The 23671-nt window shown below is 49.9% G+C and overlaps 10 protein-coding genes across 10 annotated transcripts; 5 read left to right on the top strand and 5 right to left on the bottom strand.

Moving 5' to 3' along the window:
* Positions 1-543: 543 nt before the first annotated feature.
* Positions 544-1600, bottom strand: N7481_000068 (uncharacterized protein; the record flags this gene model as incomplete). Its single annotated transcript, XM_057259287.1, has 2 exons — positions 544-817; positions 879-1600. 2 exons carry the CDS (start codon positions 1598-1600, stop codon positions 544-546), a joined length of 996 nt encoding a protein of 331 aa, XP_057127119.1.
* A 739-nt stretch (positions 1601-2339) lies between these two features.
* On the bottom strand, positions 2340-4936 carry N7481_000069 (uncharacterized protein; the record flags this gene model as incomplete). Its single annotated transcript, XM_057259288.1, has 6 exons — positions 2340-2373; positions 2713-3809; positions 3863-3933; positions 3990-4579; positions 4635-4797; positions 4852-4936. 6 exons carry the CDS (start codon positions 4934-4936, stop codon positions 2340-2342), a joined length of 2040 nt encoding a protein of 679 aa, XP_057127120.1.
* A 296-nt stretch (positions 4937-5232) lies between these two features.
* On the top strand, positions 5233-5427 carry N7481_000070 (uncharacterized protein; the record flags this gene model as incomplete). Its single annotated transcript, XM_057259289.1, has 1 exon — positions 5233-5427. One exon carries the CDS (start codon positions 5233-5235, stop codon positions 5425-5427), a length of 195 nt encoding a protein of 64 aa, XP_057127121.1.
* A 129-nt stretch (positions 5428-5556) lies between these two features.
* Positions 5557-7939, bottom strand: N7481_000071 (uncharacterized protein; the record flags this gene model as incomplete). Its single annotated transcript, XM_057259290.1, has 3 exons — positions 5557-6841; positions 6894-6996; positions 7054-7939. 3 exons carry the CDS (start codon positions 7937-7939, stop codon positions 5557-5559), a joined length of 2274 nt encoding a protein of 757 aa, XP_057127122.1.
* A 907-nt stretch (positions 7940-8846) lies between these two features.
* N7481_000072 (GH92 family glycosyl hydrolase) lies at positions 8847-11429 on the bottom strand (the record flags this gene model as incomplete). The annotated part of the gene is made up of 2 exons (XM_057259291.1): positions 8847-10739; positions 10806-11429. The coding sequence occupies 2 exons, from the start codon at positions 11427-11429 to the stop codon at positions 8847-8849; spliced, it is 2517 nt and encodes an 838-aa protein (XP_057127123.1).
* Positions 11430-12618: 1189 nt separating this feature from the next.
* Positions 12619-13612, top strand: N7481_000073 (M50 family metallopeptidase; the record flags this gene model as incomplete). Its single annotated transcript, XM_057259292.1, has 4 exons — positions 12619-12801; positions 12871-13233; positions 13300-13344; positions 13406-13612. 4 exons carry the CDS (start codon positions 12619-12621, stop codon positions 13610-13612), a joined length of 798 nt encoding a protein of 265 aa, XP_057127124.1.
* Positions 13613-15234: 1622 nt separating this feature from the next.
* Positions 15235-17967, top strand: N7481_000074 (fungal specific transcription factor domain-containing protein; the record flags this gene model as incomplete). Its single annotated transcript, XM_057259293.1, has 7 exons — positions 15235-15245; positions 15300-15703; positions 15774-16069; positions 16135-16569; positions 16633-16868; positions 16939-17361; positions 17655-17967. 7 exons carry the CDS (start codon positions 15235-15237, stop codon positions 17965-17967), a joined length of 2118 nt encoding a protein of 705 aa, XP_057127125.1.
* A 106-nt stretch (positions 17968-18073) lies between these two features.
* N7481_000075 (uncharacterized protein) lies at positions 18074-18319 on the bottom strand (the record flags this gene model as incomplete). Its single annotated transcript, XM_057259294.1, has 1 exon — positions 18074-18319. The coding sequence occupies one exon, from the start codon at positions 18317-18319 to the stop codon at positions 18074-18076; it is 246 nt and encodes an 81-aa protein (XP_057127126.1).
* Positions 18320-20008: 1689 nt separating this feature from the next.
* Positions 20009-22005, top strand: N7481_000076 (putative neutral amino acid permease; the record flags this gene model as incomplete). Its single annotated transcript, XM_057259295.1, has 11 exons — positions 20009-20175; positions 20233-20246; positions 20355-20415; positions 20477-20823; positions 20875-20893; positions 20943-21067; positions 21126-21340; positions 21398-21595; positions 21665-21692; positions 21756-21871; positions 21922-22005. The coding sequence occupies 11 exons, from the start codon at positions 20009-20011 to the stop codon at positions 22003-22005; spliced, it is 1374 nt and encodes a 457-aa protein (XP_057127127.1).
* A 488-nt stretch (positions 22006-22493) lies between these two features.
* N7481_000077 (glycoside hydrolase family 131 protein) lies at positions 22494-23431 on the top strand (the record flags this gene model as incomplete). The annotated part of the gene is made up of 4 exons (XM_057259296.1): positions 22494-22599; positions 22649-22785; positions 22837-23001; positions 23054-23431. The coding sequence occupies 4 exons, from the start codon at positions 22494-22496 to the stop codon at positions 23429-23431; spliced, it is 786 nt and encodes a 261-aa protein (XP_057127128.1).
* Between the last annotated feature and the right edge of the window lie 240 nt (positions 23432-23671).

The following is a 23671-nucleotide window of genomic DNA, read 5'->3' on the forward strand; positions in this document are numbered from 1 at the left end:
AGGGAGAAGGTGCTAGCAGTAATGAAGAGAGATGATCAAGGACGAACCTCTGGGGAGGTCCAGTTCAACTTCAAGTTGGGGTCTCAAGGTAGTGCGGAGTGCGGAGTTGCGCGTCGGAGAAATGCGCATTTGCCGAATCCCCCGCACGGCAAAAATGGAAAAGCATCTGCAACTGCGTCATCGAGGGCCCGAGAACACAAAACTGGCATTCAATTGACCCTCAAATGGTCAAAAATATCCAAGAACATGTGGACAGTGCATTGTGCACCAGTCAGATTCGATTCAGCCGCGCGGGAATCTCGCAGCTGTCAGTGAGAGTGCTTGGCGCATTCCTGCGTAACATGCATTCTACGGTTTAGTACTAGTATATCATGAGATATATGTATGAGGGATGGCTACTAGTATGATATCTGGCTGTGGAATAATCGCAGAATGGTATATTCGTATCAATACAAAAGAGCAGAACATGTCTCATTGGGTGCGAAACCCGGTATATACAACTCGCCAACTGTCAGGACTCAGGAGACCGACTTGCAACTTGAATTACTTCTCATACGGCTGCACATTGCGCATACGACGCAACGACCCTGAAGCAAAAGTGCGGATCCCTTCTTGGATCCAGGTAGGCATGGCGCGCACCAGACTGGCGGCGGATTGGCTAGCCGGCAGGATAATTTGACCACTAGTTTGGGTCAGAATCTGCTTGCAGATGGCGTCGGAGACAAATTGAACGGTCATGATGGGTTGGCGGAATTGGGTTTCGTGGTCGGTGAGCATCTTGATCATCGGAGTGCGAACCCACATGGGGTGAATGACACTGGTAGTAATCGCATTAGCTGGGGTTTCAGGGGGTGACAAACAGCAATAGGTACACTCACCTGGTGCGCACATTCGGCGCTTTGTACCAGTAGCGCAGCTCCTGGCGAAGAGACTCGTGGAATGCAAGAGCACTGGCCTTGGAGCAGCAGTAATCGGCCATCTCTCCGAGGGCGACAAAGCTGGCCATGGAAGCAATCGTGATGACATGACCGTGGTTGGCCTTGACCATGGCGGGAAGGAACTCCTTAACCATAAGGAAATGCGAGATGGTGTTGACCTCAAAGGTCTGACGAATCTTAGCCTCAGGCTCCTCGAGAATAGTTCCATCGTGGCCGACACCAGCGTTGTTCACCAGGACAGTCGGCTCGCCGTGGTCGCTGCGGATAGCCTTGGCGACCTCGGCGATATTGGCGGAGGAGGTGATATTGGCCTTGTAGAAGAAGACATTGGATGGCAGAGTGAAATTGGGCTCGTTGATATCGAGAATGATGACGCGCACGCCCGTCTTGGCCAGATCCTCCATGACTTGCTTGCCAATACCACTGCATCCACCGGTCAGCAGGATGAGTTCACGGGAGGAGACCCATTTCTCATTGCGCGTCCAATTTTGCAAGGTCCAGGCGGAAAGAGTCTTGTTGACATGGCGCACCAAGCCCAGCGCGACGACAGCGGCCAGCGCCTTTTGTGTGATGGGCTTGAGCAGTAATTGTTGAGCCGGTTGGGGGAGCGCCGCCAGGGCGGTTTGGGAGTATTGCTGGAGGAGATCGAGGTAGGCGGCCATGGTGAAATATGCTCGAGGATGCTCTGTTTAATCTGTTTACGTCGAGATCATGATCTACTCAGGGTCTGGGGTAGGGGGGATCTTTCCTTTTTAAAAGATGAAGATGAGGAGCATCTTGCACACCCAAACGAGCCGAGGTCAACGCCAATCATACCGCAATCGGAAACCTTTGCGACTATTTTTTGAATAACGTAGGGACCCGTAATAAATCCACTTTAATCCCAGGATTGGATCAATCATATTCTACCCCAGCCAGGCACAAGCCTAATCCAAGGTTAGCTTCTTCACATGCCCTCCCCCGCATGCTTCCTTTCTGAGTAGTATGGGCCCGGCAGCAGAGCACCGAACAGACCAGAGCAGATCATCCTCGGTGATCCACTGTTCACACCGTTGTGCTTACTACTAGTAACCCCGTACTTCATACGTACGTTGCTTCAGACTCCATGAAAACCACCCCTCCAGACCGGCCCCATTACAGTATAAGGACAACCTCGGTTCACAACTTGAATACCCGGTCGGGACCCCTTGACTCAGACGAAGTAGTTCAAGTTCATTTCATGTTTAAAATCAATAATCTGGCCAGGTTAATATTCAAAGTCTGGTACCACGATCATAATGGAATACAATGAGAGTTACATACGGCCGTATGAACAGGTTACACGCGAAACCCTTGCCTAGTTGAGTAACCAGAATTCCAAGGTGATAGATAACTCATTGAGGCCCCCGGTCGGAGAATGGGTTAGAAGATAATATGAATAGATGACTTAACGATACTAGTGCTAATTCAGCCCTTCACTCAGTAGTCTACTGCCCAGGTGCGTTATCAACCACTCGCACCTCAACATTAAAGTACTTGGCATTCTATCTAGCTGTACAGCACCCGGAATCGCTAGGATCAAGCAATTTGTATAGTAGAATAGATTCACTGCGGCAGATTCTTGCAATACAGGGAGGACTAGTAATTTTGGGACGCTGCGGCCCCGCGAGAAACGCTCCATCAATTACGGCTATGGGGCGCCGTACATCCCAATCAGTAAGTGCAAGTAGCTTTTCACTTCCCCGAAAGATCAATCGTAGGCAGGTCAGACATATGCAGCTTCGCACTTCCGTACGGGCGAAGCGTAGCCTCAAACGTATCCCCGAGACAAGACCGCTTACTCTTTGGAATAGGTGAATCCGGCACACCTCTGAACAGAGGCCAATCGATCAAACACGCTTTGGCAGTGATGTACATCGGCAACTGGCCATCTTCAAATGTCGGCGATGGTAGCGACCCGCTCGAACCGGCGTGATACTCCAGAGTTGAGGGATCGATAGCCACATTCCACTCGGTCGAGTTCAAAAGCACATAATCGTGTGCCTCGCTGGGATAGGTTCCCACCGGATATTCCTTCTGGGTATCGTAGAACTTCGGAGGCCCGGAGGTGCTAGTATGAGGAATGTGGAGTGCGTAAAGGAGGGCTCCACGGTATATCGCGACAGTGTCATTGGCTCGGTCGGCTGTGACAAGGTCCATGTCTAGTTCGTATGTAAACTTGGTCGTTCCGGATGGGATGTTGACTTTGATAAGGTCTGTTTTGGGGTCCTTGGAAGCGCCGTCATCATGAGCTGATCCTTGGACGTTGGCCTGGGTGGCCCATCCTGGAACGCGAAGGTATAGTTGGAAGTCGACATCGCTGTCAACAGTATAGGACAATATATTTTCAAAGGGATAATCAGTTTGGCAGTCCACCGAGACCTTTTTCCCTTGAATCTGCGTCTGAACACGCCCTGGGCTCAGCAAGGAATGAACGATACCACTACCTCCATTCTTGAGGAAGCTGTACATTGCAAACTTTGGATATCCTTGCGGGTGATTCACGGTGCAGCATGGATAGTCAGGCTCAACTGCAAAGGTCTGACTGAGCGAACCGGTATTCCAGAACGGCTCGTCCGTGAGATTCTTCGAATATGGCTGATTGGGCTGGGTCACATATTGATGGGCCCACCAATCTCCAGAGAGAGCGGCCGGAAGAGCATTAAATGCGGCCAGCTCGGCCCGATCTGCATACGAGGAATCGCCGAGGGCGAAGTAGTTGTAGGCGAGCGAGTAGATGGTTTCTACGTCGGTACATAGCTCGGAGCCATAGTATGGATTGAGGCCGTCTAGACGCTCATCGGCAAGGATAGTACCGGATGCCGCGCCGTGATATTTGAATGTCCAATCCACCTGAGATGAATTAGTGATAGGCATTCACCGATCCCGAGTTTTTGAGCACCTACCCCGTTCTTTGCGGTTGTGACAAGACTCTCGTTGGCATTTGAACGCCGGTAAACAGCTGCAAACTTCAGGCCTGAAGGATTCAATTTAGCATGAAGGCGACGACGAACTGTAATATACCTGACTTACTCTCGGCAACGGTAACACCATGCAGGAATTGCCATTGATCAGTCGTCACAGACTGAGGAAGATCGTTGAGATCTTCCGTTATGTAACTGCCCTCGGAGTACCATCCCTCCCATTTAGAAGCCCAATGGTGGATCATGTCAATATTCTCCTTCAAGACCTCGGTCTGGTTACCAGGGTGATAATCCAACAGCCACTGCAGGCTGACAACCATATCTTCGCTCCGAGCCTGGAACCAAACATAGTCATCGGCAGTTACCTTATCACCCTGATGATAGATCATTCCAGTTCCATTATTCTTCAGCATAGAGTGCATCAGGCCATTGAAGCGATGGAGAGCGTCAACAATGGGCTGCTCGTATTTTGGATCCGCATCAGCGAGATTGATCAATCCAAGGAAGACGAGAGTTCGCGCCCAAATCATTCGCTCGCCGCTTGCAAGCGTCTCAGGTCCAATCCATCCATCTGGCTGGATACGGTCCAGAATGGAGTCGACAACGGTGGAAATTTGATCTTTCAGACGATCATCCTGTAGGGTATAGGCGAGTGGGACTAATCCATTGACCCAATATGGGAGTGCCTCGTTCAATGAACTGTATTCTCAACAGTCAGTTCAGTGTTCAAAGTCACAGTACACGCCCAATTCACCTGTACTCCTGATCGCCACCGATCCATGTAGAGTTCTTCACAAATCGGAAGAAATCAAAGAGATGACCTGCAAGACCATCGGCGGATGCCTGGAGCTCAGTTCGTAGCCATCCGTTCGGGGTGATGCTGCCGAGTGGGAAAGGTTCATATGTAAAGGGGAGCACTACATACGCTGATTAGAACCGATCCTTTGTTGCAAACACGGTTTTTTACTCACGGCCAGAAGTGGTTTCGCTCGTGCTCGCAAGGCCAATGCTCGCCAGTGGGAGCACAGCAAGGACAGCGCCACCGCGAAGCCGCATCTTCGCAAAACCCGACTGTTTTGGTGCTGAGATGGAATTATCGACGCGATAAATGATTTCACTGTCATCGACTCATGGTCATTTATAAAGCTCTGCGCTTTGAGCTTAACAAATTTCCTAAATGAGATAATTGCAAGGGGTCTGATGGTGAGGGGAAATGTAACATTGACGTGAGGCCGTGCGGTAATTGCCGATATCTTCAGGTCTTTGGTATGCAGATCGGTGGAGCAGACACTGAGCACAGATTGAATAATCTCGTGCCATCGGTATTTTGCCTAAACGAATTCTCCGAGAAGATGTTGATTTCGATTGATACGGAACGGAGCGACGGGGCCGAGGAAATTAAAGTTGTCAACCTTGGAACGAATAGATTCTACATGCCGGTCAACCTCTATCGAGTTGAATTGACGGAGACGATTTCCATAGCATACCTCGTTCGAATTGTTCAGGGTAGCGAGAAGATCAATGTTGCGCTTGCTTATATGGTGTAGATTTGTACGCAAACTTCCAAAAGATTAATCCCAAAAACTCTTTATTTCTATAATAATAGACAAATATTTAAAACCATATACATAGCCGACCGATACCGGCATTTCTCATGTTCATAAATTCGACGTGAATCAAACATGAATGACGGTGCTATTCTCCTTGCGGGAAAACTCAAGGAAGTCCTTGAGATCATTATGCTGGGGCTTGCCAACCACAAAGACCGCAGGCTTACCATAAGGAGCGGCAACACGAATAGTCTGGCCACCCTCGTACTTCTTCCCACTCCAAACGTGGGTGAAAGTCTCCTTGCCAGGCAGGTAGACCTCAACGCTAGTGCGACCAGAGTCAACAACAGGAGCAACATACAGATCAGCACCAAGATAGAAGCTCTCATAGCTAATGCTCTTCGCCTTGACATCATTAGGGTGGTAGATGACAGGCATACGAAGCAAAGGCCAGCCAAGCTTCTTGCTCTCGGTATCCAAGATTCTGCGGCGGTAAGTCGCCAGACTGCGGAACATGCGAGCATTGTACGCGTAGTAAGCGTAGGTGGTGGAGTTGGAGTAGAACTGAGCGTTCAATTCGGGGACATTTCCCTCGTGCGAGCGGAAGACAGCGCTAGAAACGGCGGACAATTCTCCCCAGCGACCCAGGAGCTCGGCGGTACGGTTGACAACCCCACCCTCGAGCCAAGTAGTAGTGTATCCACCGATCTCGACGTGCCCATGAGCAAAGCCGGAAAGACCCATGTGGCCCATGACAGTGATGGAGGACTTGATTCCGTCGTTCAGGCCCCAGTTGGTGTTCTGGTCACCGGCCCAGTAGAGGTTCATGTAGCGCTGAGATCCCAGAGCGGACGAGCGCTGGAAGAGGATAGACTCCTTGAAGCTCGAGATGCTCTTGGTGAGTGAGTGGTGCAGCTTGGGCCAGTCGCGGGGATACTGGTTGTGGTAGAACATCGGATCGATGCTCTTGTTGTAAAAACGGGTGTCCTTGGTAACGGGGGTGTATTCACCAAAGTCACACATGTAGCCCGAGACGTTCGCGCTGAAGACCTGGTCAATAAGAACATCGCGGAACCAGCTGCGAGCGGCGGGATTAGTGAGATCGACAATTCCGGCATCAATACCGGGACCGCTGGACACGATGGATGTGTCGTTGGTAGTGGCGTTCTGGATCATGTATCCCTTCTCGCTGGCCTCAAGGAAGAGGTCGCGGCGGTAGCCGTCGGGCTTGGTGCTCACGTTGGCGAGGAAAGGGTTGATGTAAGACAGAGTGCGGACGTTGTGCTGATCGCGGAGGTCCTGGACGAACTTCTTCCAGGTTGGGTAGAGCTTCTCGTCGGACTCCCAGTTCCACCATAGGCGGGAGACGGTGAGAGACATGTAGGAGACACTCTGGGAGTGAGTACCAGACCTATTTGCTGTTAGTAGGGAGGTATTATCTACCTGATCAAGGGGTATCTTACCAATCCTGGAGCCAGACGGCGGCGATAGGGCAGTCCTGCTTCAGACCCTGGTCGACAATCTTGTTCACCTTAGTCTGACCACCCTGAATACCGAGAACGGCACCTATTACATGATTAGAACGTCTTCAAAAATATTGTAAGAAATCGGGAAATGACCCACCAGTGTCCACCCAACGGGGAAGCTCGGCCATTCTTCCGGTGTACTCAGTCAACTTGGTGATACCATCCAGCATGTTTTCAGCTTGGATGATGTAACCGTCGACGGTCAGAGCCGCATAACGCACGGTGACAGCCTTCAGATCCTTGAAGTCAAACTTGGTGTAGGCAGTGCTCTCCTCGGCGAGGTGAAAGACACGGGCGAGGGAGGAGATGTACTGAGGAACAGCGGAATAGGTGGTGAACTGGTCACCACCAGAGAAGTAGCTATCCGCATTCTCCAGATCAGTGGTAGGCTGGTCACCACGACCAACACCCTGCTCACGCGAAAAAATTGGAACAGCCTGGTTCTTCATCGAGGCAAAGGAACCCTGGCCACCCAGTCCGTAGAAGTCCTCGGAATTTGATGAGGCGTAGGTGAGGAACAGCTTGGTGGCGGCATCCTTGGAGGAACCGGGTTTAACGTCGATATGGAAAGCAATACGGTCTGACAGCTCAGCAGGCACCCAGACAGCAAATTTGAAGTCAACCGACTCGTCACCACAACCAGAAAGAGTTCCTTCCACGACGGCAGCCTTGTCGTTGACACTACCACTCCAAGCAGACTGAGTAACACGACGAATGTGCTGGTCGGTGCACTTGTCGTTATCAACATCGGTGATGTTGAATGCACCACTTGCGCCGACGACCTCGTCAACTCCAGAGGAGGCACTCAGGAATGGCTTTCCAGCGACAGTCTCCCAAATGGAGCTGTTTCCACGAGCAATAGACAGGTGGTTAGAGTCTTTGTCGACAGTCAAATCAAACCCATTACCCAGGTTCACCGAGGCTTTCGCCGCCAGGGTGGGCACGGCGATAGTCGCCCAGATCCAAGCCTTTGGTCCAAACATCTTGCAGCGGCAGTTTTGGTTAAAGAGCAATAAGCAGCGCGACCCTGGTCGTAGTATTTAACTGCAGCTCACGGCTTCGCGCAACCTTCCATAGTTCCTCCGAAACTGCCGAGATCCCAACTACACGCCGGCCCACTATGGAGAAATCTCCGTCAACGGCGTTCACTAATCTCTGGATGACGGACAGGGACAGACAATTTCGGAAGGTTTTCAATGACGATCGTCTGCACGCCCTGGCGTCGTTGGCTGTTTCTCCAGATTTATCCCCACTGCTTCGGATCCACTCGGGTCGTATCGAGCAACCGCTCGGTAAAAGTCCGGCTCATCGTCTAAACGCATTGCCGCACTCCGCGTTCTTCAATGGATTTCGGGTGTAATCGAAGTGCAGAATATTCCGTGAAGAAGCTGATCGCGAATATATACCCACCCAGATCTATTCCTAGCCACGATTATGCGGAGGAAAGGATCGAGGAAATCGGCATCTCGCCTCGTGCCGAAAAACTGTGGGGACTCCACACTCTCGACTTGGCGGAGCGAAAGTGACGCACAAGGCACGCTATAAGCGCTAAAATGGCAAAGGAAAGACCCGACAAATGAATGTCGACTAAATAATCCCGATGGACGCGGAGGAATTGACTTTGCGGCGGATTATCGGGCCTGCAGCTGTTGCCTCATTCTTGCCGGGGTGCCGACATCCATGCTTAAACTAAATCACGCCATCAGATCGGCCCATTGACTTTAATTGGGCAAGCTATATGTAAAGATGGCCTCTCATAGAAATGTACAGGTGGTTGGTTATCTGGGGTATTTGATCAAAGTCGTTGCTTATGGTCCTTCTTTGTTCGGACTAGCGCCAGGTCCTGTTGAATGTATTGAACATTCTCTGGTCTGGGAACTGGTCAAATGATCATCCTCTGTTTGACCAGGCAGGGCGTGTGCCCCAGGTTGTTGGGTCCCCGCTCATCTCAAAGTCGATTCGGGTCGCGCCGACAATATCACTGTGTTTGATAATAGGCGAGGCAATGTGCTTCCCATCGATCTTGAGGCTTCTGATATATGGCTGGCTGGGGGCTCCGGGCGCGCTGATGACCAGAACGTGCTCCAGTTGCTTGGTTTCCCTACCTCCATTTGCGGCACCGGTTGGTAGGCGGATCGATACCTTCTCGAAAAATGGGGTACCGATAACATACTCGTCGCTAGCAGGATTGACGGGGTAGAAGCCGAGCGCAGTAAACAGATACCAGGCACTCATCTGACCCAAATCTTCATTCCCGCCAAGGCCCCCGCTAGTGGCATTGTAATTTGACCAGGCAATTTCGCGAATGGTGTCAGCGGCTTTTTCGGGGTAGCCGAGCATGGAGTAAAGGTAGGGAACGTGGTGGCTAGGCTCGTTTGTTTGATCATTGTGCCCGCCTTGGAAGTATGTATCCATCTTCTTGGCCATGGCTTTGGGCCCACCAAAGAGTTCGGCTAAACCCTGCACATCATGCATGACGTCGAATGTGTAGACCCAGTCATCCCCTTCTGTCCAGCCCCAAGTGTTATTGGCCCAACTACCGTTCGCATTGCGAGCCTGCATGAACTGCGTCTCGTTGTTCCAAATATGCTTGTAGTTACCACTGCGGGTGCGTAAGGCATCAATTGCGGTCTGCTCAACGCCTGCATGCTGAGCAACAACTGAGCATGCGAAATCATCGAAGGAATAATCCAACGTGCGACTTCCGGCTTCGGACCACCCATCGTTCGACACCCATCCTTGCTTCATATACGCGGTCAGGCCAGCGCGAGCCTCGACAGGGGTAAAAGGCTCGCGGTCGTAATACAGGAGCTCGGTATCATGATCGGGTGGGGTGTAGGCATCTTTCTTCACAGCCTCCCATGCTTTGGAGACGTTGAAGTCGCGGAAGCCTCGCTCGAGCGCGTTGGCGAGCACTGCATCGGCATTGGTTGCGATCATAATGTTCGTCTCAACGACATTAGCCCACATGGGCAGCCAGCCTGACCAGTCGAAGATGCGAAGCAGAGATCGCATCATGCTGTTCACTCTCTCGGGTGCAAATAGTGTCAAAACGGAGTGCTCGGCCCGGTAAGTGTCCCAGATCGACCATGACTGGTAGTATGAGTCGTCGCTTGTGTGTACACTATCGGTGTATCCGGAGTAGAAAATTCGCGAAGAGTTATCGGCATCGGAAAGCGGTTCTGAATAATCACTCGGATACTGGAGAGAATGGAACAGCCCTGTATACCAAATTGTGCGAGGGTTTTGATCTGGATCAGTCTTGTTGACTCCCTCAATCGATACACGCCCAAGCTTTTCGAGCCAAGCTTGCTTCACGTCCTTCACAGTGTCCTCGATCGTTGAACTGGTCGGAGTCTCGATTTCAAGGTTCCTTCGCGCCTGCTCGATGCTAACAAAGGAAACACCAGTCCGAACTTCCACTCGAGTAGTATCTTTCTGGAATTTGACGTATGCGCCGGTGAAATTGCCAGTTCTTTCCAGAGCGCCCTCGGTTTCGTTTCCGTTCGTGACGCCTTGCGCGACAAAGGGCTCTGAGAATTGGGAAACGAAATATCCTTTGAACGACGGGGCGTGATCGGGTCCCAGTAGATAGTCTTGACGCTCTGTGTTATACCCATAGATTTCTCTTCGGTTGGCATCGATATGCACTTCTCCGGTCCAATTTCTGCGAGAAACTTGAACGAAAACCCAGGGCGAGACTCGCTCGTCATCCGGTGTCTTTTTATCTGTTTGAAAGTCGAATCGAAGATGGCTGGCATGAGACTTCGCGGATAAAGCAACCTACGGCATAGTTAGTGCATGAGAACTTGCAGTCCAAAGGAAGAAAAATTCCAGTATGACACCTACCTGAATTGATCGCTGGTGCTCCGCCGCTTGTTCATTTCTGCTGTCCAAAGTATTCTGCTCCTCGTGGCGCTTTCGTACCCTGCCATTGCTCCCTTCCTGTACATCACTTGGCACTGCGCCAGCACCGCCAGGATCAGGCCCATCACCTGCCGCTTCAGCCGTGGCATTCCAGTCGCGATTCATCAATTGGGTCGCGTCTAGAAGCACCTCATAGACATACGGAGTGCTCCGCTCATCACTTTTCCGGAAAGCAAGTCCTCGGTTCTGGAATAAAGGCTGCACATCACCCATTCCCGGGGTAATCACCACTTGGCCAGACTCACCCATCCAGATGGCAGGCTGGTGAGTGGCCTGGAAGCCATGCATGAGACGATCACTCGCGCCGTAGGGGACCTGCGAGATGAAATTCTCGCGCGTTTGCGGCGTCCAGCGCGTCATGCCGAATGGTGTTGATATCGACGGAATCATGCCTCCGTTGCCATTGGGGGTTGTTCCATAGGTGCCGATCATGGGATTGACGTATTTCAGGACTCCAGCATTGTCGTGGTAGTTAGGTTTTTCCTGGTCGATCGGTTGGGCTGCGACACTGCCCAGCAATGAGAGTAAGGGCAGGAGGACGACCATGGTGGTAGCGCGACCGTGTGGTCGATGGGTTTCGAGGTTGAACGATTTGTGTACCGTCAGATTTTTCCATTCTTCAGGTGCTTAGGTCCCTCCATCGGCTTTTAAAGCAGGGCACCGGCATTTGATGGGGGCGTGTGGGGGTGGGGAAGGGAAAGGGAAAGGGAAAGTTCAAGGGGAGCGTGGGTTTTGCGGGGTCAGCGTTGCATCTGGCGGCCCCAAATAGGAACGGACTTGGAGTTCCAAGGTTCATGTTGCCGGTACTAGTATTACTATATCCAGTTTCTAGAAATAGTAGATTTCAGTTGCCGGATCGACACTTTCGCATCATTACGGGATTATGCTTAGCAAGGCAATTCCCAGACACTAGTCTTCTACTGGTATCAGCAATCATCTCTCATCTGGTTGAAGCCAATACTCCAATCTTGGATGGTTAAAAAAAATTACAAGATGATTGGAAATTCAAGGACATCCATCCATCGAAGGTAGTAAAAATGTCACCATGTTGATTTTGCCTCGGAGTATATATATTGCCCGAGCTACTTCTCCGAGTCTCCGAGTCACACCACTGGCAGTCTTCAAGTTCCGTACTCCAGGGCTACTACTAGTAGTAACACCACCTGGAAGAGAAATCTTGGAACTTGAATTATAATTCCATCCACATTGCGAATCTTTATTTTCTAGCCTATAAGTTTACGACAAGTTTGAAAATCGGTGTGGGTTACCTTGGTGACCAGGTATACTTCAACTTCGCAAGTAAACAAGGGTCACGTGTGGCTTTGTTTACTCGCGAAGTATACCTGGAATCTGAACTCCCACGTCTGAGACCATAGGTCAATGTTCTCATAAAGCTTACACAGTACTCACCGTCTTATCCTGAATGACTGCTTGTATTCTGCTGCCTGCGATCGACATTGGCAACAGGGCTCCAGTGCTCCAGGGCTGAAACAGAAAAAAGAACCTCGGCGAGCTAAAATTAGGCTTGAGCCACACGCTAAACCCCATTAGGTCCCTGCCAAGCCACAGACGGGGCTGCGCGTGTGTGCCATTCCGCGCGTCCTTGATCTTGATCTTTTCATCTTTCATCCCTCGTTAAATTTGGCACTGGCTGTCTTTTGCAACTTCATTTTCTTTTCACAGCCCATTTTGAGCGTTTATACCTCCTTAGTCACCACAGAACACATCATCCACCATGCCAGCGTTATACCAGGCGCTCGGGCAACGAGCCGTCGAGGCGGCCCCGCATTTAGCGAAACGGGGTTTATCCGTCAACCATACCCAAAGTATCACTCTGGGTGTTATGGCCGTCTATGTTGTGGTCATCGCCTTGCTATGGAATCTCCCTTATGTCCGCTGGGTTCTTTGGCCCTTCAAGGTAAGCCCTTTTTGCTTTTCTCCCTTCCCCGTTCTCTAAGTGGCTGCCTGATCTGACCATTCCGAGTAGATGTTGGTTATCGCATTCCATGAGTTCGGCCATGCCATAACCGCCTGCTGCACCGGCGGCAGAGTCAAATCAATCAGCCTGGATCCTCACGAGGGTGGTGTTACCCACATGCAAGGAGGAATGAGCGCTGTCACCCTCCCCGCTGGTTATCTCGGTTCATCCATCATCGGCGCTCTCCTGATCTTCGCCGGCTTTGATATTGTCGCATCGAAAATAGCTAGCATCGTCCTTGGTGTTTGCTTCCTGTTGACTTTGTGGTGGGCCCGACGGGACTGGCTGACCATCATGACTGTTCTTTTGGCCGTGGGATTGCTCGTGGCTTGCTGGTTCATTGCCCACGGCGAGGCTTTACGATGGGTGGTGGTACGTTTGAAGGATCACGAGAAGTTATTCTCTTCTGCTGAACCTGTGCTAATACAAACTGAATAGCTCTTCATTGGTGTCATGTCTGCCCTTTATAGTGTTTGGGATATTGTATGAACCCGTCCCCTCTAACCAATTATTGATCGACAAAGCTAACAAACACACCTCCTAGTGCGATGATCTCATTCTGCGCAAAGTAAACAGCTCCGACGCCAGCGTTTTCGCCAAGCGGTATGGAGGATCTTCTCAGTGCTGGGGTGTCATTTGGTCCATCATCAGCTTGTGCTTCATGGCGATCGGCATCATTGGCGGAATCGCAGCCTTCCCCGAGAGCTTTTCTCAGCAGGAGACGGACTCCCAGCATTTCATCCCGACCTAAAGCGAAAGCGAAGGGATCCTAGAATGATGAAACGAGCCCACAATTTATTTTTATTTACTCATTCTTGCACGATCGATGTGTTTCACTTTACCAGCTACCTGCGGAATATACCCAAAGCACCAATATGCTACTATGCTACTATGTTACTACTATGTACTATGTATTATGTTATGTAATCCTATCAAGTGCACCTTCCCTACGTAACGCTGCCTGTTAAGTGGCTCCTGCCTCGTACCTTCCAGTGAATCTCGGAAGTTGCAGTCTCCCTTTTCTCCCCAAAACATCGACCTATCAACTCAGCTGCCACAAGCCAGGAGCATGGCTAGCCTGCGTGCTTGCTCAAGCTCAGTGGATAATTCGCGGCCCATTTTTACTGGAAATGTCCTCAAGTTGGAAAACAGTTCCTGCCTCGAGGATGAATATACGGCAGCTCGTTCTGATGGTAAGTCAGGGCGTTTGGAAAGAGAATTTCATGCTTCCATGCAGTTTTGGAGTGCCACTAACCATTCCACCAGGCGCTAAAATAGATCTTGCTGTTAATTTAATCAATTTTCCGTCTTCGTTCTTACTTGGTAAGAGGGGAAACGCTCCCTATTCACAATGCTCCAAGAGAGTGTCTGTTCCAGGAGGAGGAAGATTGGGTAGCTTTTTGTCCTTTCCAAGTAGGTCGGAGCATTTTCAAAGAGAATCCCATGTGGTTTTGTAGCGCCGCTAACCACCATTCCACCAGGTCTGAAAGAGATCTTGTCGTTGACTAAATCAATTTTCGATCTACTTTACTGGTTTTAAAGGAGCAGAACGGAATTTATGGTCATGTTTGATGAGTAGGAACCTACTCATCATTGTGAAGGAGAGCCCCTGCTCAATTCAGAGGAAAACTGGGCAGCTGGTGCTCATCTTGGAGCGTCCTGGACACCGATGACGGTTTCTCAATACCTCACTTCGCTCTATAATAGACCTCTAGGGACACTAAATACACATGGGCAATCCACACACTTGTATCTCTCTTCTTCCTGTACCCTGCGTGCACTCTTACCACCTTCCCGTCTATCTCTTGGGAACTTTGATTGCCGCTACTCCGCCGAGGTATGGGTTTGGGCTTAACGACTGTGTTGCAGAAATGTTGTTCCTCATACATCAATGTTCAATATTCAATGTTCAATGTTCAATGTTCAATGCTGATTGTGATTGGCTGGTGGCAGAGTCAGCTTCGGCAACGCGGAATGCGCGGGCGCGTGGACTCCGCTGTTCTTCCTTCATCGATCACCACACTTGCTTGGAATATACCATCAGCTGCCACTCAGCAGCCATGGACAACCCTCGATCAGAAACGATTCAGAGCCGAAGAAAGCGACTCTCCTTGATCCCCAAAGCGGTGAGCTGTGATGGTCGCTGTTGAAGGGACGGAAAGCTGACCAGGAACTCTCCCCACAGTGTGAAGGATGCCGGACTCGCAAGGTATACTTCAACCAATTCTTACTGAAGCCCCACTGTCTAAAATGGGAAATTGATACTCTGGTCTATAGATCCGTTGCGACCGCACATTCCCGTGCTCGAATTGCCTCACAACTGGGATCTCCTGTCAAAAGTCCGACCGGAAAGAATCCCCGAGGTCCGATCGAATGCTGCAGATGTAAGTGAAGACTTGACCCTGTGCTTCGAGTCCTTGACTCACAGGGTGCCCCAGGGAAGAACGCATGCAATTTTTGGAAAGTCGTCTCCGAAATGTGGAAGCTGAGCTGTCCCAAAGACCATCGCCGGGAGATCTACCCAGTCATGCACCGAACAATAGCATTGACAAGGCCAGCCCCGGGGAAACAGGAACCGAAAGTGCCCCAACTCCCCTCTACGAAGGCGAGTCTTCATTCGCCAGTCAATCGGCTCAAGCGAAGGAGATTGTGGAGAGATTCGCACGCCCTAATCGTGGACCTGATGCTTCAAGCTTGAGTGTAACTCTGGACTCGATCAATAGTCTCCTTGGTTCCAATCTGCAAAACAAGCCACTTCTCAATGAAACGAATACACATTCAAAGGCTACTTTCCTACCGCTGCCTGCTGAAATGATCGTCACAATGCTCCGCAGATTCCAAGGTATGGCCCTGTCCAATACAATCATTATACGGACCCTGCCCAGTAGCTAACGGTAGGCTGACATTCTCAGTACAAAAACCTCTATTCTTGACCTCATACCCCATCAACAATCCCTTGTTGGTAGAGCAGCTCTGCCAAAGAGTCTACTTTCCCACGCGAAAAGTATCCGTTGGTGATATTGCGGCCATGCATGGGGTTCTTTACTTCGTGTTGAAGGAGTGTATCTGCACCAAAGATATTTTGTGTGAGCAGTTTGATCTCAAGGCGCATCTCAAAGCATGCAAGGAGAGCTTCGAAGCGGGCCTGATGACCGTCGAAGTTCTCGCGGTGCCTAGCTTTGAGAACCTTTTGGCATTGGCCATGGGAGTTAGTTGAGAAACCCAAACCAAAAATTAAGCCTAGAATGATCCTTGCTAACACTTCGACTGCAGGCGATCAAGGCTCAAGATGAGGCCAAACCAGTACTAGGGAGCAACCTGGTTGCAAGTGCCGCACAGCATTGCCAGATGCTAGGCCTCCATCGTGAATCCACCTACCAAAGGGACGACACCGGTAATGCGGATGATAAGCGTCGCTTATTCTGGACAATCTATATGATGGATCACACCGCCTCCTTGTTTCTGGGGCGAGCATCGTATATCCCCGATTTCGATATTGACTGCCGATATCCTCCCCTTTCCGAGAATCTAGCTGTTCGCCCGTGGGATTCGGCTTTCATCTTTATCGTCAAGCTCAGCGAAATCCAGGCCGAGGTATACAATCAGCTGTACTCGGCACAGGGTCTCAGAAAGGGGCAATCAGAACGCATTCGGTGCATCAATGATCTCGAATTAGCTCTGCGAGAGTGCAACAGGGGCCGAAAAGAGGTGAGCCGAAATTCTTCCCCAAGTGCAAATTTCGTCTTTGCTTACCACTCTCTACGACGATAGATAACTCCAGACCATGTTGAGAACAAAGAATTATTCTCTATGTGCGATCGAATTTGGGATTTATCATTCTACTCTACACTCACCACCATGCTCCGTGCATCATTCACGGCAAGAATCGGAGGGGAAATCGAGACGCGATGCCTTGAGGCCGCACGCTTGAGCTTGAATAGCCATCTACGATGCTTTTCCGACTACCAGCAGTCAAGCCGGTTTTCAGTCGCCGACTATGCCAATTGGTTTGTCGTCCCCTTTACTGTCCCCTTTTCTATCTCTATTGTTACTTACTAATGCCTGCTCACGTCCCAGGGTCCTGCTCTACTCGTCGTTCACCCCCTTCATCGTGATATTCCTCCACATTGTCGCCGCGAAGAGTCGAGTCGACCTTGACATATTGGAAACGGTGGTTAATACTCTACACCCCGTACAAGCCGTCTCCGATGCCTCGGCGCGGCTTTACAAAATTTGCTTTGCCTTCTCTCGGGTAGCCCGAGGCTTGGTCGACGATCAAAGCCCATACGGTGGGAAGCCGACCGCCGAAAAAGACTCTTCGCAGTTACCAAGTGGCCCCCGTCAAGAGATAATGCCATCCCTGGACTCATCGCAGGGATTTCCTGTCGATATGATGGACTACTTGACCTACCCGGAGGCACAAGACATCAACGCGATCCTGGATACCTGGGATAATGGCCAGCCGTCTGTGATGGACTTGTTCGGATTTGAAATGACCAGGTCTTGAACCTTTCCGCAGCAACCTCGGAACTCAAATATCAGCACAGAACTGTCTATCATTTTCTCTGCCAATGTGACCCCGTGGAAGTGCCAAGAGGTGGTTCCGCCCCATCGAATGACTTCATCGGGCGGGGCGGAGCGGGCACAATCTGACCCGCCCCCAGTCTGATTCTCGATGGTTTCTTATAAGAGGGCACGAGATCGCATGGACTTCGGCGAAATTTCGCCAGAGCTTTTCACAATACATAACGCCATATCTTTGATTCCACCTTGCCTAACGCAATCATGCCTAGCAACCAAAGTGAATCGACATTAGTGCCCGAGACACCAAGCGACAGCAAGGTCAACAGATCACAGGAGCAACAAGCTGCTGCCGCCGCCGCCGCGATGAAATGGGGTATTACTCCCTCGAAACCCTACGACCCAAACGAAAAGCCCGGACCAGACCATCCCGTTCACAAAATTCCACTCGAAAAGCAAGAGAAAATGCGGAAGAAGGGGATCAACCCTGTTCTTCGCGCTGAGATGGACGAGTCAAGGAAAGGACAAGGTGGTTTCTGGGGCAAAGTGGCTCAGACTTCGATGGGAGGAGGATGGATTAAATGAAATGATTCACTGGTATTCTATGTGGGCGAAAAGGGAGGATTGTAAATCCTCCGCATGTGCGTTGATGTATGCACTGAGCTGCGTGAGATTGGAGAACCACACGTCTTCAGGGCGTATGGTCAAGTGATGATGATTTCTTGTAGGCGTGGACCGCGGCCCAGACAAAGCCATGCTCGGAGGGCGAGATATGAGAGGTGTTGAAGAGATTCGTCGGGTATGAGTCTTGTATCAAATTCTGGCAGCGGCGATGTTCTTCGCGACATGAGTATTCGAATAACTCTTCAGCAGTGGGGACTTTTGGGTATCGCCATGCGTTAGAGGGATGCTCAGCTGTGATAAGAGTGACGGGCATCGTTTCAGTGTGGTGTCAAAACTGTGGACTCGGAGTGATAGGGTTTGTTTCCAAGGTTTCTTCCTATGGAAAGGAGAGTCAAATCTTGAGGAGGTTGCTCGGAAATGTGGTGTTCCCAAGGGTTGTCAGGTCGTCAGGTACAAGCCACCCTGCAGCACCATCTGCAGGCGATCACGGGTCCAACCTACCCTACCTCACGCAACCACAACGGGGTATGAAGATCGGATATTCCTTAGGTATCAGCAAAGACCCACGCGCTATCTTTCTATATATAGTAGTATATGGGAACATCGAAGTGAAAGCTTTAACATTGTGGTATTCTTAGTCTATTGGAATAGCATGTGAGGTCAAATCCGTGACATCTATTTTACCGTTCTGTACTATCCCATGTCCTCTTTTGATATACTTCCAAGGTTGGAAGAAATCGTATGGATATTCAGTGCCGAAGGCCTTTTGACTTTGCTATTATGAAACAAACATTTCATGAACCGGTCGCATAATGTGGTTGACAAATACTTACCCCCCTCTAGCATTAAAATGGGTGTGTATAGGTCAAAACTTCAGTCGACCTACACCGTGACTATGCTTGCAAGTTGCAACTTGAAGTTGACCATGGAACAAATATTTTCAAGTCACATTAATCTTTTTCAAGGTTGACCCATGTTCTACTAACTAGTATGTGCCCGAATTTTATTGAGATGCTGCAGCCAGACACTAGGCTTTGACGTAAGCAGATGCTGAGAGAGTAACTTGTAGTCAGTTTCTCAGATCAACCTTTCGAGCAGAATTGGAACTCAAGCGAACAGCAAACGGAAAGGGAGAAGTAAGTACTGACAGAGAGACGCCCATCTCCACATTTCCCCAGATTCTTGGTCCGCGGATATTGTGGAGATGCACAAAACATCCGCCCCCAGCCGAAGTAACCAAGTTCCCCTCCCCTCCCCTCTTTGACCTCTTTCTTTGTTCCAATGGAACATCACTCTCGTGGCGACTAGCAACGCAACCATGGCCTATCCTTGAATCTTGGCACCCTGGGCCCAAACATATTCGAATGTGTGCAAGGTTATAGCCAGCTCAAAGCGATATCTCTGATTGCTCTTCCTTTGCGACCGCACACCTCCCTCAACAAGTTCTGGAATACGTAGTACCTATATTTTGCTCGGCTGGTTTGGGCTCAAAATTGGACGCCTTGTGTTATCGGAGAAACCGGATTCCCGACCCTTGTGTTTTAAGGGCCAATGACAATCATGTCGGGACTTCGGATGGCGCACTCAAGCCTTTGGTTGAGCTCAGCCCAAGTACCCTCAGCCACGGCGCCCCTAGCGTCATAAGGGTTGTTTTTATGATTAGGGGTAGCTTTTATTTCCACTGTTTGTACTTGATTTCAAGACTAGCTCTATTGTGGTTGGGCCCACCATCATGCTTGACTATGGGTTTCCCCGCAACGTGACATCGGTGGGTGGAGACAAGATTCGTATCTGCTTTGAGAAAAGGTGCCACTAGCAGGATTATTCGTGACTGCATTGTTGAATGATGACTGGGGCTCAGGAGTCTGAGCTTTTACCAGTGCCTGTTCCCCCTCTCCTCTTCTTCCCTTCACATCACCGTGTCGCCTCTCAACTTTCACCCCTCGCCATTTTGTGCCCACAAGTTTAGAGGCTCGATCTACTCTACAAGCAATCCACGAAAATGTCTCAGACATATCGCGCTCCGATCCAAAGCGATCAGACAACTAAATATGACGATGGTCTTAGTGCCGCCGAAAAACAACACATCGAGCGAGCGCCTGCAGAACAGGAAAACCCTTTCGGAGATGAGGAATACGCAGAAGTCAGATATCGCACTCTACACTGGTGGTTCGTAATTCAGCCTAGTAAATCATCCCAATATTTCTAACGGAACTCTCGATGTAGGCAATGTGGAATGAGTACGTATCTCGAATCCGGCCGAGGCCCAACTTTCTCCGAGTCGCGGTCCTTTCTTCGCAGCCCTCTTTTTTTCTAATACCAAAGCGCTTGAACAGTTATGATCGCAGAAACCATTTCCCTCGGAATTCTCTCCCTTCCTTCAGCAGTCGCTACTCTAGGTCTTGCTCCGTGAGTGATCACCCGTCCACTCTGATGAAATTATCCTAAACGCTTCCTCACACAACGCTAGCGCGATTATTTTGATCGTGGGATTAGGCCTATTGGCCACATATACAGGGTACACCTTGGGACAATTCAAGCTCCACTACCCACAAGTACACTCAATGGGGGATGCTGGGGAGATCCTTTTCGGAAAAATCGGTCTCCCACGATTCGGCCGTGAATTCCTCGGAACTGCGCAGCTGCTGTTTCTCGTTTTCATCATGGGAAGTCATATTTTAACATTTACGGTAATGATGAATACCATCACGGAACACGCTACTTGTTCAATTGTGTTCGGTGTGGTCGGCATGATAATTTCCTTTATTTTTGCCGTCCCAAGAACACTGCGCAAGGTATCGTGGTTCTCATTTGCATGTTTGTGAACCCCAAAAGATTTCTCAATATCCGAGTCTAACAGCTCCTTAGCGTTCGCAAGTATCATGTCGTAAGATCAATAGACTCGAAATTACTTCGCAAACTGACCTCCTTGACAGCGCCGTCCTCATAACAATGATCGCAATTGCTATCCAACGCCCTGGGGATGGAAAGATTGACGTCACTACCAAGATCGATGTTGCGACTGGATTCCTCGCAGTGACGAATATTGTGTTCGCATATGGTATGAAATACTTTCCATAATCCCCACACCGTAAATCATACTAAAGTAGCGCAACTAGCTGGCCATGTGGCTTTCTTCGGCTTCATCTCAGAGATGCGAATCCCGACCGACTACCCGAAGACATTGTATTTACTCCAGGGAACAGACACGATTATGTACACAGTAGCTGCCATTGTAATATACATATACGGCGGGCAGGATGTGAAATCTCCTGCTCTCAGCTCCACCAGCCCCCTTACGGCAAAAATCGCCTATGGAATCGCTATCCCGACTGTAAGTGTGACACCCAACCAATTATATTTGTCCTATTCACACTGACAAACTCGCCAGATCGTCATCGCTGGTGTGATCAATGGTCATGTCGCAGCCAAGTATCTCTACGTTCGCATCTTCCGAGGAACAGATCATATGCAAAAGCGAAACTTTCGTTCAATTGGATCATGGGTGGGAATCAGTCTCGTACTGTGGATCATCGCGTGGGTTATTGCGGAGGCTATACCCGTTTTCAACGATCTTCTCAGTCTCATAGTAAGTGTCGTTTGAACAATCAGCATTGAATATCTGACTGGCCGATACTAACTCGCTTCCGCTTCCCAGACGGCACTTTTCGCGAGCTGGTTTACTTGTGAGTCGCGCTACAGTTATCAAAACGATACTCGAAGTTTCATCTCAACTAACGTAATTCCAGATGGTCTGAGCGGCATATTCTGGCTGTTCCTCAATGTCGGTCGGTATCGCGAAAGTTGGAAGAAGATGTTCCTAACTTGTCTCAATTTGGTGATTATCGCGATCGGCGGTTGTCTCGTAAGTACCCGATGTGAAGATGCCGCGATACAGCACTAACATAAATCAAGTGTGGAATGGGTCTCTGGGTCTCTGGAAAAGCTATCAACGCAGATTCTGGCAATGCCAGTTTCTCATGCGCAGACTCTAGTTGATTATTTCCTAGTTAGACTTCTCTCCGAGCAATGGGATTGTGTTTGGCTATCTTCAATTCAGGTATCAGGTAATAGCTGACAAGGCTTGCTTTATTTTTCGAATTCAATTTTACCTCCATTCACGTCGGTCTGCCGAAATTATTTGTTTGATATTTTCTTGGCGCTGTTTCAACACGCCAAATGTTTCAGTTGTAGACGTGAGACTTTCTCGGCCCGTGTTCCTTTGGGAAGACTGTCCGGCGATCTCGCCAAGGGGAGTAGTTAGGCTCGTCCACAGGAAGTAATTCATGAATCTATACAAGACGTCAAATTGTTTCGCTATGCGCCAAGGACCCCACTATGGTCTGCTGTCAGAAAGCTCCCCGTTTCATATCCAGAGTGCCGCTCGAAAAAGATAGATATAAGGCTGGGTTGAAAGAAAGGATACACAGGGTAGCCAGTTACACTGCATATCTTATCGATCACTCTTTCAAAACACACTCGTCAACATGAAGTACTTTCTTTGGGCTGTCATGCCTATTGCGGCAGAGTGTGGGGAGGTGTTGTGGAGTGGCTTCTTCAATTCGTCGTCCACAGTCAAAGAATTTGATGAATGTAAGCAAGCTAATATGGCGAATTGGCAACCCCTATTCTAACCAAATAGGGTCCTGGTCCAACCAAATCGGCGATTATCAGTGGTACATTCACGGGGATGGAGAGACCAGCGATTATCTTGGGCTGTCAGAGGGGTTCAAGAATCCGGCAGATAAAAGTGACGATCAGGGGATCCGAATTACAATTGTGCGATTTCCACAGCTTCATTGGACAGAGATTACATACTAACCCTGTTAGGATGGAACATCGTCTTGGAACGGCCAAACCATGATGCGCAGCGAGCTTATCCCCCAAACAAAAGAGGACCTTGGAAGTGGCCATTTGTTCTATCATTTCTCGCTCTCCACAAATGAAACAAACGGCCCGAATCCGAAATTCGAACACCAGATCGCATTTTTCGAGGTGGGTAACAATCGCAGAGGATTAAAAGGGCGTACACTAATCTCCTCCATAGAGCCATTTCACCGAACTCAAATACGGTTTACTGAGCGGCGACTCGGCCGCAAAGGACAACACCCTTCGCTGGTGCGTGAGCAGCGAAACACACTGGTCAACTGAGCTGCAGGCCGGCCATTGGTACAACTTCGCCTACGACATTGATTTCGACGCGCAGACGGTCGGCCTGTGGGCCTCCAACGGGACTGACGCGCTCACACAGGTCGTGAAGGGAGTCAGCGCGTCCACGTCGACCAATTCGGCGGACTTCCATATTGGACAATTACGACTTGATAACGGCGGCACTGACACGGTTGCAGAAGATTGGTTCTGGTCTGGAATCTTTGTGGAGAAGGCTCCAATTTCCACGAGCGTTGCGGGTCCGCTGGCAGAGTAGGGTGTCGATCATCTATATCCAGAGCGATTAACACCCCTGTAAAGGAAAAAATTAGCTTAGTCTAATCCTACTGTATGTACATACGTTCTCCTATGATCAGAATTGTCTACAGGCTCGGCTTGCCGAGACAATTCCAGTCACACTGGGCGGCAACCCGGTGTGACCATCGGGGTTTAGCACTGTGGGGCATCTTCCGAGGAAAATAAACAAGATAAGCTAATTCAGTATGATATCATTCTG

The sequence above is a fragment of the Penicillium waksmanii genome (assembly GCF_028829765.1).
Source record: "Penicillium waksmanii strain IBT 27052 chromosome Unknown utg000001l:1.0-4852451.0:1.0-4856178.0, whole genome shotgun sequence".
Taxonomy (NCBI): Eukaryota; Fungi; Ascomycota; class Eurotiomycetes; order Eurotiales; family Aspergillaceae; genus Penicillium; species Penicillium waksmanii.